Raw genomic sequence first — 14,828 nt, 5'->3', positions numbered from 1 at the left:
CAATATTTTTGCAAGTGATCAATGATAAATACCTGAGCACATCAGAAGTTTGATTAGAATCAAGTGGATGGGAGTGTTTACTGTGGAGTAGCTCGTCTGATTGCACTGAAGGCACGTGGAGGTGCAAAGAGGCCTGAGGAAGGAAGAAGGAAGCCAGAAGTTACTGCCTGATCAACTACACCGTATTTCCTTCCCCCATATTGTTGCAGCTTGCAGTCTCCTTCTCTGTCTGACACACAAGCCAAAACAAATCTTATCCTTAGGCCATCAACAAGTTCAGGAATTATCAGACTATAAGGTCTTCCTTTATATTCTCTCACACAGATCTCTCCTAAAAGCACAGTGCTAGTAGTGCAATATATTTTAGTGGGTTTTTTAATCCCTTTCTTACATTAAGTGATTATTAAAAAAGCAACTCAAGTGGCTCAAGATGTCTAATAACACACAGACTTGGAAGTTCAGTTGTTTTCCATAGACCTGGTCTATTTATATTCCATATATAGAGCTGCTTAGTGTAAATAATAAATCCCCTCTTCAAAATAATAACCTATACCAAAGCCACAGCTGAGCTTAGGCCAATCCAGACACAAACAAGGCTGCAGAAGATATATCTGTATCATAAGAAAACAAAGCACAATATTAGAGATGCTGATTTGTTAATACAGAAAGTTTCTCTGTATCCCAATGTATGGCCTTAAATGTGCCCAGTATGTCTTGCTTGTGCCATAAGGAGATAAGGGGCTCAGACAATACCCAGACAGATGATACAAGGGCCATAACTTGGCAAAGCCAACTTTGAAAAAACAGGTTTTATGCTTTGTGCAATACAGAAAGAGATTCCTTATTTTACCCAGTGCAACTGAGGTACTGCATTGCATTGTGTACCTCCTTTTCTACCACCAGTCCCCACCAGAGTCCAGCCTTAACCAGAGCTCTGTCCAGGAACTCAGCCTGTTCTTACAAAATCCTGGAGCATAAAGTTGGCAAAAAGAGTCCAGACTACCAAGAAGAAACCACGAGCAAGGCAGAACCTTCCAAACAGCCAAATCTCAAAAATTTCACACTTGGCCTCTCCTGAAGCAAAAGCAGGACTATTTCCAGAGACAGGCACTGACTTTGGTTTCACCAGAACAGCTTTCACCCCCAGATCCCTCAGGCTGCACAAGTCTCTGTGCCAGTACAGTACCTTAAGAAACAAGGGACACTGATTTTGTGCTTGAGGACACGCTGACCAAAACCAGTCAGGCAATGGACCTGCTTTGGCAGTTGACACAAAATAACCGAGGGCCAGTGGCTGCTGCAGTATATTTGTTACTTCATCATGAGATTCTGTGGAAAGCAATCGATCTGTGCCTTGACCCTGGAACACAACAGGCAATGGTTTTGGATTAGGAGGGCACAAATTTAATAGAAATTATCTGTAGCTTCTGAAACACAAAACATTTTGAAATATCCAAGCATGACATGACAATCCAATATCCAAGTGATTCAACACCTTTCATTCCACAAAAGGAAATTAACAGATGGAGAAAAAACAGACAAAACACACACACAAAACGGTATTTATTCCAATATTTACCTTGCCCATATCACCTCCATGGGGGTAGTGGGACCCTGGAGAATGCACAGGGGATCCACCAGGAGATGCAGGAAGAATATTTATAATATCAGGATCAAGATCATCTCCAGTGTCTAACAAGTCAAAGATTCCCATTCCATCTGCTCCATCTTGAAAAAGAACAAGACCAGTGAATTCCCACAGTTTCACTATGTACAGAACATGACGATACATCCAGAAAAAAAGTGAATTTCCATAGAAATGGAAATGGTTCTTCGGAAATTATTCTAAGGAAATGGTTTCTTAGAATGAACAGTTTATTCTTATTACAGGGGGAGTGACGAGGGGTTTTTAGAAGGCAAGAACAAATCCAAAGTACAAACCATTGTTTGTGTTAAAGGCCAGATCCAGGTTCTCAGTAGTGTAAGTGGATGATGCCACTTGCACAGATGCAGACGTGGGGAACACCAGGATGTGAGTGCAGGACGTGTCCTGGGGTGTGTTCAGCTGAGACGTTTGCATGTTCAGGGTGGTGCTGCGCCCAAACACAGAGCCGGTGGACACAGAATCTTTGGGAGACAAATCAAGCATTTTCTTAGTTTTGCAAAGCCTGAACTGTTCTTTCTCGTGCCAAAAAGAGAGAGTTTCCCAAATACCTGGCATAATAATGAAGGATCCCTGGGGTTCCATGGCCACCAAGCAAGCACTGAGAATGCTGGGGGAGTCTGCGGCAGAGATCCCACACATCCTGCACATGTCCTTCAGCCTCTTGCTGAGGGACTGCAGGTTCCGGCGGCTCAGCAAACAGCTCCAGTCTGAGGGTGGAAATGCCATTATTTAGGTTTTCTTCCAGAAGCAGGGATAGACACTTGATATTACTGAAAAATTAAAGCTTTAGACTCCAAAAAATGCTACGGTTACCTTTTAATTCCCCATGTCCTATTCTTCCTAAGCGGCCAATTACAACTCTCCATGGCAAAGAGCTCATCTGCACAAGTCCCAAGCACCATTCCCAGAGTTTCTGGAGACCAAGTCTGCGGGCAGAACCCTTTTTCCTGCGAGCTCTAGAGTTAAGAAAGAAGGGAAAACAAAGCTAAAACCCACCTGCAACAAATTTTTAATGCCACATTTAGAACTTTTTTGTATTAACCTGAACATTCACAGGACCCAAGACCATTGGTATTACAGTCCATCAGCTGCAACTTCAGGGTTTTTTGGGTATTTTAAATTAATCACATTCGAAAACTGACCTTAAAAGCCAGTAAGTGAGGAGGCGACACACACAATAACACTCAAGAATCACATGAAACTAAGCAACGGTCTTCTATAAATTTAACTCAAAACAATATACACATAATAAGGAAAATATTAATCTGCTTTAGCCAGTTTTGCAACACAGCAAGTCTACAAAAGTCAGTTATTCTTACAGCACCAAACCCAATCCAATTCTTCAAGGGGAGTGAAAGAAAATACACTTGCTAAAAATGAATTAAACAGCTGGGTTCTTACCTGTTTGGTACATCAATATTAATTATGCAAGTTTCTAACTGCTCTCCATAGAGGTCTGTACAGGATGCAAGCAGCCACCTCTGATCATGAGACAAACAGTAGCCCACAAAAAGCACATTATACTTCTGGCCAGCTTCTCCAAAGGTTTCTCCCAGCTCTGTTTGCTTGTCCTTTACTGGAGCCAGTATAAAAGGAGGGGTGTAGAGTCGAATACACTCAGGTCTCTAGAAAGATGACAGAACAGATAATGAAGTTTGGTTATTCCTAACATGAAAGATGGTTGGTTGATAAGCAGGGACCTTTCTCTGATCTGGGTAATTCCACAATCCCATTAACAATACTCACATCAGGGCTCCTAAGAGCAGTTTCCATGGCTAAACCTGGGCCAAAGCCAGTTAAGGTTTTCACGTTGGTGGAAGTTGGGAGAGGTCTCCGACACTGAGTGAAAGCTGAAAATGCCAAAGATTTTAAATGCTGAGTGTAAATCTGCCGGTCCTCGTGTTTCACAGGCTGGAGCAGGTACTGACATGGGACAATCTAGAACAGAGGAGAGGAGAAAAAAAATAAATCATTGTTTCATCAATATGTTAAATGGCTTTTGACACAGTACTTGGTACATTGCTTTTTGAATTTTACTTTGCAGTCAAATTTCTTCCAATTCTTCTAAAGCCCCATGGGATTTCAAGAAATTATTCTCATTGAAATTGTGTTCAGAGGAAAAAATAATTTGTTTAGAAGAGAATCTTAATGATCCCTCCAAAAAGCTGCCCTCTATTAACTGGTCCTGCAGCTCCTGCTGGAAGGAGTTCTGCCTACAGCCCAGCAGGGTTAGAATTGCAGCAGATTCCAGTACAGGACCAGCAGCTTTCCTTTGCTTCACTCCTCATTGGAGTGGGCACTACATTTCCTCTGAGATAAGACTGGTGAGTTTGGAATGTACAACAGGATTCAGCTTTGGTTAATAGCACTCAAACTGCTCTAAAAGCTATAACCTAATGATTTAACAGCTGGAGAACTGTAACTAATGTTTGCAAAGGAAATGAAACTTCTACCTTGAGGGTGTTATTGCTCCCAAAACACAGCCAAAGCCAAGGATACTCTGTTTGTTTCTGTTGGCTCACCTGCACAGAAATGATGTTCTTGATGTTGGGAGGAAGAACCTGAACCATCTCTAGAAAGCAGCGCAGAAGTCCAAGTGTCCACAAACTAGATGAGCTACTGTTCTCATCCTTTTTTTCATATGTGAAAGGATCAATTATGTAAACTACAATTGCAGGTGGATAGGTGATAGCATGTGAATCTCCATCTGTGGGGACTCCGACTTTATCACGATCCATAGTGCTGGAAATGAAATTTTGAAACCAGTTACAAACAGCTGAGTTTTATAAAGATTTAGTTCCACTTCAAAACTAGATCAAATTGTCAATTATTAATCTGAAAGACCTTTGAGTCAACTGTGGTGTAAGAAACAGTCTTTTTATGTCATTTTTGTGTGGGAGCTTATCAGTAACTCTGAATCCCTTTTCTTTCCTTTAGCCTTTTTTATTACAGCAGCTCAACTACTGCTTAACTGGGGAACAAGAATATCTACAGTAAGAGCTGTCTTCACCACTCTAACTTTGATTATAGAAAATAGAACTATAAGATGGTGCCAATTATCCATCTCCCCCTCCTTCCCCAGCCCTTTAAAATATTGAAGTGAGTAGTTTGGTGAATTTTCTCTCTTTAGAGAGAGAAGAAAAAAAAAGGAAGTTTATTTTTGTACCAGAGCAGACAGTGAGATGCAATTAGAACTGCAGCTACAAGTGGAACCAAAAGGTTCGGCTCCACCACAACTGAACTTCATTCTCCCTAAAAAGCAGCTTGGTGAAAATAATTACAGGATTTTTATTGAGGGGGTGAAAGTGCATTCATAAGTTCACGTTAGTTGAGCTGACTTTTCAGCTGCAGGTGTGATTGCAGTTCCCTACCTTTCAGAAATCTCTGGATGGGGCTGTGCAGGTGCTGCAGCCGTGTCTCCAGACATCCCTGCTGTTTGCAGTGTTGGCTGTTGCTGCTGCCCCCCAGTTTGCCCATTTGGGACTGGTGCAGTCTGGGCGGGCAGGGAGGCAGGAGTGGTATTGTTCATATTGCTGAAAGGTGGGAATGAGGAAGGCTTGCTCGTTGGAATGCCACTGCCCAGACTGGCAGAGGAGGAGGATGGGGCAGTGGTGGTCAGGGTGGAGTTGGCTGTAGTGGCTGCAGAGGACATGGCACTGGTGGAGGTCACTGTGATGGTGCTGCTGGTGGGAGCTGCAGGAGCCGACGACGGAGTGTTGGGATTTGCAGCAGGGGCTGTCACTGGGGGCAGAGCAGAGGCTGCCTGGCTAGAGGGAGGGACCAGGTTTGTTTGGGAAAGTAAAGAATTGTCCAAAGGCTGAGAAGCAAGATAAGGACCTAAAACCAGGGAAAAAAAAGCATAAATTTTATATTGCAGCTGTTTTGATGCTTATGTCACCTATGGAAGTCTACGGTTCTAACAAAACAGAGCAAACCTTGAGCATACATTTTACCTCTTAAATTAAAATACCCGTATTAAATTTTCAAATTCTAATATTTTCATACGAGCCTTTCAGAAATATCAAGAAATCTATTTTTAACTTTCTTTTTTTTCCAGATGTGTTGAATTGCTGGAAATCACTGCTTCAGAATCAAAGTCACCAATACAAGAAGACAACCAAAGTCCCTGTCAGGCAGCCACACTGCCATTCCCTAAGGGCACTGCTGGATGGTAAGAGGCCATTTTAGCACATATTCAAATATAGCTTAAAACCAGAAAACTGCCCCAATCAATAAGACCACAAGCTATAATTCCTTCTTCTCTAACACAAAGGAGTAAGTGGCAATCATATGAAATAAGGAACATCAAAAAAACGTCATACCCAGCTCATATCTGCAAACTTGAGCGTAGAGTTTGAGTTTGGAGAATGCCTCGTTGTTGGCATTGGCTGTCTGTGAGAACCACTCCGTGACCAACTTCTCTGAGAGCTTCTTGGAGGCTGTAGGTCCAACCCTCATGATCCCATCAGGCAGTAACTTACAGATAGGTCTGTGCTGACCAAGCCTGCAGGACTGCAAAAAAGGTAAAAAAAAGCCTTAAAAGCTGTTAAATATCACACAAAGGATATATGAGATATATATATATATATATATATATATATATAAATATATATATATAAATTCTCAGTTTATTTACAGTATTCCAAAGTAACATTATAATTCTAGAATTCCACCAGTAGGAAATGTTGAATAGTGATTTTATGGCTTATTTTCAGCGTTTTCCTAAATGCAAGCGAACCAGGTTGATAATCACCTACTCCAATCTTCATCCCAATCCAAGCAGTACAAGCATGTAATTAATTAATTAAATGGAGGTAACACAATTAGCGTGGCAATGCAGAGCTGTGCCACCGGGTGGCGTTTATCGGATGGAAACGGCGAATACTGAAAGGAACGGGGAGCACCACGAATAGCCCTTATCTTCCAAGTGCCCATTCCTAAAATCCCTCCGAGCAGCTTTCCCAGATAGCATTCTGAGCAGGCGTCGCTATCAGCTCCGACAAGCCTGATAAGTCCTTATGAGCACGTATTAGAAACAGCCTTTCCCAAATCCATTTCACTGCAAACTGCCACAAATCCTGTACCTCGTATATTGCAGTCAGATCCCTAAAGAAGCTTTTGGCTCCATTGAGCAGAGCCTCGTTCTCCGGGCACACCACAACATAAGCAACGTCTCGCTGAGATCCGTAAGGTTCCAGCATCAACCTCTCCCAGTAGGGCAATGCAAATGGAGACAGCACCAGGAAATCGTAATCATATCCCAGCAAAAATGTTGGGATTGGCAGTGGTTCCGGGGACTCATCGGTTCCTGGAAAAGCAAGACACGTTTTTAAGCAGAAAGCTTAAAATTAACTTCAAGGAAACATGACTAGAACAGCCTCTGGTGTTCCCAGCATCTCACAGGAAGGAGCACTGGCTATCAATGGAATAGTTCTCATTTTACAGATCCAAAGTGTAGGATCCAACCCTCTGCAAAAAACCCATCAGCTGATTGTTTTTATTTGAAATATATCAGGGCCTCAAGAAAAAGTTCCACAGTGTTTTATATTTCTGTCAGTACACAGACGATCAATAACAGATCTGCACTGTTCAGGAAGCCTTTTCCCACAGAGCCAAAGCAATCAGGGACCAAAGACAGGGAAAATATGTAAATATTCTAAGCAGATAGGTAAAGAGCCAGAGAAAGAAACAAACTTAAGAACATGCATTTACATGTACTGTAAATGTATAATTGCCACGTTCTAAATATAGCTACAAGAGATCTGTTGGTGAAAGGTCACTCTTGTAACACAGTGGTAAATCAATCTCATATGCTAATGAAGTCATTAAATCGTGAGTGCACAAAATTCACCTTCTATCTGTAAATGCATCACGTGTTGGCCACTCCAAACATTTATCAGAGACAAGACACTGAATAACCCCAGCTCTTGAACACAGTTCTGACAGTACTGAGCAATAGAGCACACTGCGTCAAGCATTTCAAAATCAGTATTGTTAACTCCCTATTTTTAGAGTAATAAAAATGGGGTGACTAGAAGAATTTTGAGTATAAAACCCTGAGCAGTTACTCTGTTTTTAACATTAAACCCATCTTTGCAATTTCAGTCCCTCACTGGGTGAAGTGTCAGGTGTATACAAACAGTGCAACTGAAGTTGTAAATTTTAAATGCACATCTTTAATTCATTGCCTGTTTTAAGGAATATAAATATTTTCTGTTTTTCTAAAGAGAAGAATTCTCCTCTGTCTAATAGCTCTCGTTAGTTTAAAGAAAGGTCAAGTGCTGTTCAGAATTCCAATAGGGCTGAGCAGCACCAGCCACCGAGTTGGGGCGGCTGGAGCAGAGGTAGGAGATTCCATGGAGCCGCCGGATTCCATGGAGCCATTACCGTAGGAGCCTCTCCCAGCCATTTTGTGGAACTGCTGCCACGTGAGGGGTCCCTGCACCCCCCAGGACCGGACCGTTCGCTTCTTCTGGATGGCGTCCTGCAGCACGGGCTGGAGCGAGAGCAGCATGCGGAGGATGTCCTGGGAACACTGCATGCTCACATCCACCACTGCGGGGACACAAACATGGTCAGGGCAGCTGCACAACAGCCCACAATCCCAAACCAGCTCCATGTTAAACATTCTCTTCTGAAAAACACACGCAGGCCACCCAAAGGCTGGGATATATAAAGTTGAGCACGCATGGATTTACAGTTCTCCCTCTTCCCCTGACAAAATATACAGATGGATTATTTTCCTAATTTTTTTTTTTTCCTCTAGAACTTTTCCCATTGAAAGGGCTTCCATCTTATGAGTTAAACTAAGGGAAAACATCCTAAAATAAAAACAAAAAAACCAAACCAAATAAAAACAACCCACAACCCCCAAACAAGTTGTAGAAGCCTGAAACTCCCGGATTGTCCCTCCCAACAAAGGCGGATTTGCAGGCTGCCACCCAGTGCTCATTTCAGAGAAGTCGAGGGAAGCCTCGAGCAGACTCAGCCCATTTCATCCAGAGCCACCACCGGGCCATTTCAGGTACAGGGCTTTAGAGTGAAAAACTGACACAAAATTTGGCACGGCTACAATTTCCAAGTCTTCTGTTTTAAAGTATCTTTACATCTTTTTATCTCAAATACCAAAGTCACAGTACCACGGAGTCTTCTCCTGGGTGCCTGAAAACATCAATTTATCTACAGCCCGGGCTTTCCAAGTTAATCCCCCAGCAAGGCACAGGAGCCTGGCTCGTGTTCTCCCATGAGTTCTCCTCATCTTCACTTACAACTATGAATTGCAGCTACCTGTGATTCATAACTTTATCTTTCACCCTAACCCTGTTAAGAATTGCCACGTGAAAATTCTGTTAGAGAACAGTAAGCAAATACACATAATAAAGGGTACTCCAGGAGACACTGCATCATTAATCAGGCCCTCAAAGGAAAAATCCAAGGATTTCTGGCAGACCCAACATACAGTGAAGGCTACAATAATGCTTTTTTTTGCCACATATGCCATTAACCCACTGCCCCCTTCTCCTTCTTAAAGAAGGGGGGAAGCCAACTGAATCAGAGCTGTTGTTTAATTCTGCCACAGTGGCCTTGACAATACGGTCACCACTTTAACCCCCTGCACTTCCTACAGGCATCAATCATTCCAAAGCCTCTGTAGAGCCAGTCACCAAAAGCTCTTTAAAAGGATAAACCCGGTGAAGTGTTGTGGACACTGACACTGGTCTCATGTTACACTTTAGATATATATTGGGAATTTACAACTAAGGGTAACCAAGGCCTTACTCTGCTTGGTGATCAGCACAGGACATAGAAGGGCTGCTTATTCTGAACACCATCAAAGAGAAGTTTGTACGAGCACACAGGTGGCAAGAACAGCCTGAAGCATTCAAAATCCACAAGTGAAAACCACAAAAACGACCCTTCAAAAACAAAAACCCAAACAGGGGGACAAGTAGAAAATAAGCTGTTTTCAATATTTACCGTTTCTTTTTGACCAGTGGTGCAAGCAAGTAGTTTTCACAAGTGCTTCATCAACTTTCCCTCCTGACATATTGTCCATGAACTGCCGTCCATGTTCCAAGGCTAAGTAGCAGTCATTGCAACAATCCCTTTCTTCTACACGTACCAGGTTGCTAACAGCACCAACTTTGGGGATGGAGTCTTGGTCTGCTGCTCCAAAAGGTGAGAACAGGTTGGTGCATTGATCCTGCAGCAACAGTATCAAGTCATCGGGCAGTTTCTCGGGTTCTTTCAGCCCTCCACTGCCGTGTTCAATGGAAGTAGCTCTGAGAGCTTCAAAGCGTTTTTCTGCTTCTTTGCCACACTCCGTGTTTCGCCCCAGAATATCCAGCTCATCTTCAAGAAACAGCCCAGAACTGTTGCCAAATTTTCTATTCATAACAGCACTGAAACCACAGGTACACCTATACTGGGCCTCTTGTGTTGGATCAGGAATGTAAACTCCAACATCAGCACCTTTGATGTTCATATTGCAAACACAAATGCAGCAGCTGTCAAAGTTGCAGTCTTTGAAGAGATTCATGACGGACTCAGAGAGGATGAGATTCACATACAGGCTGTGTGCCTCGGGGATGGAAGGCACCGTTGCAGGTTCCACGGAATTCAGCGGCCGACACGTGGAGGGCGTGGAAGCTGGGGAGTACAAATCCGAGTTCTCGTATTTCACTGAGCCCTGGGCACTCGCAGGCCCGCCAGCTCCACGGGGTGTTCGGGGAGTCCTTGGTGTTCTGGGAGTTGGGAAGCGAGGGGTGGAAGGAGAAGGGAGAATTCCAGCCCCGCTGTTGCTGGGAGGGGCACTGCTCGGGGGCATCCCAAACGGAGTATGGGTCTGTGGGGTGTAGGCAGGGCCGTACTCCTGATCCAAGGTGCTCCCATCACTGACAGCAGCCACAAGAGAAGGAAAGGCTTTAAGTACACAACATACTGGGTATGAAGTTTAAGACTCAGATTTCTAAAGAAGGACCTTTCTAATTAATATTTGCTTTTTTAAGCTAGTCTTTCATAATCCACAGCAAGATTTTCATTCCCTGAGGAACTTCAAGAGCATTTGTTCTAAATGACTTTGCAGGACTCCCACTGACAGCACCGTTAAGGAATCTCTCCCTGCCTCCTTTTGTCTTTTCCTTTGCACAAAGCTCCCAGGAAACAAGTGTGGTCAGAATAAATTATAAATTCTGTGGTTGTATGGAGTCTAAAGGACACCTTTCTCATTCATGTTTTATTTACATGTTGTGTTGACACACACTAAGAAAATAGACCAGGTCTATTGACAGCAGATTCAGCTGAATCCACGAGGAAAGTATCACCTGGAAATGTTTAACATTTTCTTTCCTAAGCACCTGAGTATCTCCAAAGACTTGTAAGGCTAATGAGACCTGGAAACATGTTGCTTATGAGTAGCCTTAAGAGAAGCAACATCAGGATTTAATCTTCATATAATTTTATCAAGAAATACACAACCTCCTTGCTGCCTAATCCATTTATACCAGCTACTAATGCAGAAGAAAAAAAGAAAGAAATCTTTTCCTCAAGAGGAGCTGGCAGCAAGACCATCCCTACCAAATGCAGGGTACAGAAATGTCCCCTGCAGTTCTGCTGTGACCAGGCCCAGTCGCACAGGGCACAGGAAATGTTTTCCTAGTCCCAGCACAGCTGAGTTTACTGCTACTTAAGAAAATAATTTAAGAAACAGCAGCACCACCTACTAAGCCCTTCCAGTACCGACTACACCACTGCAAAAACAAGGTCCCAAGTTTACATTTATCTTGATTGTTACCATCTTCATTACTTATTAAACCTGGACTTGCACCATTAAGCTTCCCCAGGAAACCTTTAAAGGAGACAACAAATAAAATGTATGTACAGTTAAGAAGCTCTTTGAGAAGAGAGTCTCCTGCAGTAGGTTTAACCAGATGGATATTTTTAAAGGCACTTGTCAGTTGTATAAACACAGAGTACATACAAATATTCCCATTACTGCTTGACAAAATAAATATTTAGGGGTGGCAAAGTGAGCACCTCACAGAGCTTAACTCCCCGTGGTCATACCCGTCTTTGATGAAAGGCATGGCAGGGCCTGGAGGAAGCAAATCCAGCTTTCCCACAGTCCAGCTCTGGCGGTAAATGCATTCCTCGGGCAGTTTGATGGGAGGAAGACACTGGCTGGGAAGAGTCTTCAGTGGTGCAAACATGGAACATCCCACTAAAGCTTGACAGTTCTCAGGTTTATAAACATAAGAATAATCCTGGAAGTCAGACATGGGAAAGCATTAGTGTGTAAATTAGATCACTGCAGCAATTAAATGCTTCTCCAAAAAACAGGACTAAGTTCAAGCAGCAGCTTTTTAATCCAAAATCCTGACACAGCTGCAAGAGAAAGCTGAGATGTGTACACACAATATTCACAATACACCAAGACACAACAGTGAACTGCAGTGACTGAAAGGAATTTCTGCAGCTCACTAATGGCTACTCAGGTATTACTCTCTCTTAAAGTTTAGGTAGTAAAACACTACATACTTACTACAAAGTGTATTATCTCCCCCAGAATAATGCAGTTACAGATTGTACTTTATCTTTCCCCCATTCCTACTCAGATTTAAGTAACAAACTGATCAATACTCATCACAAGCATTGATCAGGACTATCAGCACTACCTACCTTGATTTCAGCAGGTTTGGGACTGCAGAAGCCCTCATCTACTTCAATTCTGAACTGAGCTCCCACAGTAGAGCTATTCCCTTCCAGCACTGTTCCTCCAAGTGTAGTGTCCATGCTGCCGTACTCCTTATTGTTCATGTTCATTGGAGAAAACCCCATAATATGTTGTTCCAGTGAAGGGGGAGTTGGATACATTTTATGGAGATCTGCAGTGCCTAATTTCAGATCAGAAGCAGACTTTAGAGCATAAAAACTTTCTGAAGTGCTTCCTGACTCTCAAAATTTCAGAAAGGCAAATGAAGGGAACATTTCCAAATTGCCACAACATATTAGAGTCAAATGTTTAGGGCTAGTATTCTCTTTAGGCAAAAAGAAAACACAAATAAATCTTACTTATGCATGACAGTGGGTCTAGATTTCCTGTTTTTGCCTCTTTGCAGTTGGATTTGTCATCGGTGCCGTTCACTGTTCGTTTAGATCCAGGCTAAGAAAGAAGTATTGTCATAAAATCATTCCAGACATAAACACATGCTCATGTTTCCTGCTAACAGGAAATCTCACCTGCACATACAAAGCTGGGACATTGTATAATATTTAGAAAAATTAAAATAGCTCAGAAGCCTGGGGTTGGGGTTACACTTGTTCTTAATTCTTGGAACCCAGAGGACCTCTCCGAACAGGTCACAATGTTGTTGAAGGGAAAGAGCAGCTACAAAATAACCCTCAGCCTGTTAGCAGCCAGTAAAAGAAGCTAAATTAGGCTTGCCCACAGTCTACCAGAACAAACCATAACACACCCAGAGCCACATTAAGATCACTGGTGTTACCACAGGAAGAGAAAAGACAAACACAAATCCTGCAACAAGAGATACAGGGAAGAAAAACTGTCAAAAGTAAAAGAATAAGAGATATTTTACCATATTTAAACAGTTCAGATGTCTACAGAACTAAGTGTTCATGTTTAAGAGCAAACACACTTCCTTTACACACTGATGACCTTTGATGGCTGTTAAGATCTTTCAGCCCTTACTCAGCTACAGCTCCCATTAAAGTTGATGGGCATTTTGTCTGGGTATGGGGATTTAGGATTAAACATGGACCAAAGCACAGTTCAGAAAAGACAACTGATCACATACAGTATTGAAATAGAAACTAGAAAGATAATGGATTCAGAGCCATCAGAGACTGCATGAGAAACTGTTCCAAGATAATAGCTGCTGCAGAGAAGCAGCTTGTTTGGCAGAATGTCCAGTATTTAAATGCCTTTTCTCTTTCAGAAGTTGCTGTTTTGTTTCAATATTACCTTGATGAACCAGTTAAACAGAGCCCAGACCACAGGAAAAGAGCACACTAGGACCTGCTGAATCTGTACAACTCTAACTAAAGGTATGTTCAGGCAGCACATACTGTGGGGATTGTAAGGAAGTAAGATCAAAAGGTTGTTTGCATCAAAAATCTGCCTGCATGAGTCAACCAGAACAGTCCGTTTGCCACTGAGGGGCCACAGCTCTTGTTCGTGTGCATGTTTTGCAACCTCTCCTACAAATGCCAGGAAAAAAAAAAATCAAACCCCAAACCACAGAAAGACAAGAGTTGTTCCTTGCTGGTTTTTGGCTGGCACCTGCCCGGACTTTTTGCACATCACTTACTGTGAGTTCATCTTCATCAGAATTGAAGAGATTGTCCAGGTCAGTGTAGGACACCACCAGGTCTGTCTCGTGGAACAGGCTGGTCGAGGCAGTGCGGGCGTGGGCAGCCAAACGTTGGGCATCTGTGGAGAGAGACCAACATCACAACACTGGCAATGCATCTTCATTAAAAACTTCATTAAAGAGCTCTTTCCACAGCTGGGGGGAATGGAAACCAAGGGGGGTGAGATGTCCTTGGTTCCACTCGTCCATCTTACACAGATGTGAGGGCCCTTCGATTTTAGAGCATTTGGATTTTATAGCCAACATTTGTTTGCAAGTGCAACAAAGAAATGTTCCAAGCAGACTGAAGGGAAATACAAACAATAAAACACAAAACTTAGCAGCCTATTAGAACCTATTGACTATTCAAGACACCATTAATATAGCACAATTAAGATAGAGAGAGGGAAAAAAAGCCTCTTTACCTTGCTTGACAGAAGGACTAAACAGAGACATTGCATCCTCTCCTTCATGGGACAGAACTGTAACACTGGATGTCCCATCCTCAGCCTATTAAAAAAAGAGAGAAAAGTTTGTTTAAATTAATGGGTGGGGTGGGAGGTATTTGATGTCCCTGTGGGAATTCTGTACCTGGAGAAGTATCAGGTTCTCATTACCCTGTGAGCTCAGCAGGGGCAGGCTGGGGGCTGGTGCTGGCTCAGGGAGAGCAGAGCTTGGGCTGCAAACACAGGGCTTGTGTTGGGGATAAATTTACAAAGCAAGTTGTGGATTCTTGCTACAACACCTTAAGGAAAAACCCTTGCTATCAAATGCTACACATTAAGTGTACCAGT

At 42.8% G+C, this 14,828-nt stretch overlaps 1 protein-coding gene across 1 annotated transcript in view; it reads right to left on the bottom strand.

Annotated features, from left to right (window-relative positions):
* The window catches only part of MED13 (mediator complex subunit 13), a 54,336-nt gene that overhangs the window by 4,875 nt on the left and 34,633 nt on the right, over positions 1-14,828 (bottom strand). The window contains 19 exon segments of the mRNA XM_039563129.1: positions 33-133; positions 1,187-1,360; positions 1,580-1,728; positions 1,942-2,127; positions 2,215-2,373; positions 2,480-2,622; positions 3,068-3,291; positions 3,413-3,604; positions 4,189-4,408; positions 5,038-5,503; positions 5,989-6,178; positions 6,751-6,974; positions 8,054-8,221; positions 9,644-10,560; positions 11,732-11,928; positions 12,344-12,558; positions 12,737-12,827; positions 13,993-14,114; positions 14,460-14,544. Of these exon segments, the coding sequence (XP_039419063.1) occupies positions 33-133; positions 1,187-1,360; positions 1,580-1,728; positions 1,942-2,127; positions 2,215-2,373; positions 2,480-2,622; positions 3,068-3,291; positions 3,413-3,604; positions 4,189-4,408; positions 5,038-5,503; positions 5,989-6,178; positions 6,751-6,974; positions 8,054-8,221; positions 9,644-10,560; positions 11,732-11,928; positions 12,344-12,558; positions 12,737-12,827; positions 13,993-14,114; positions 14,460-14,544 (4,223 nt within the window).

Source organism: Corvus cornix, chromosome 19 (assembly GCF_000738735.6).
Source record: "Corvus cornix cornix isolate S_Up_H32 chromosome 19, ASM73873v5, whole genome shotgun sequence".
Lineage (NCBI taxonomy): Eukaryota > Metazoa > Chordata > Aves > Passeriformes > Corvidae > Corvus > Corvus cornix.
This window is presented reverse-complemented; position numbering and strand designations above follow the sequence as displayed.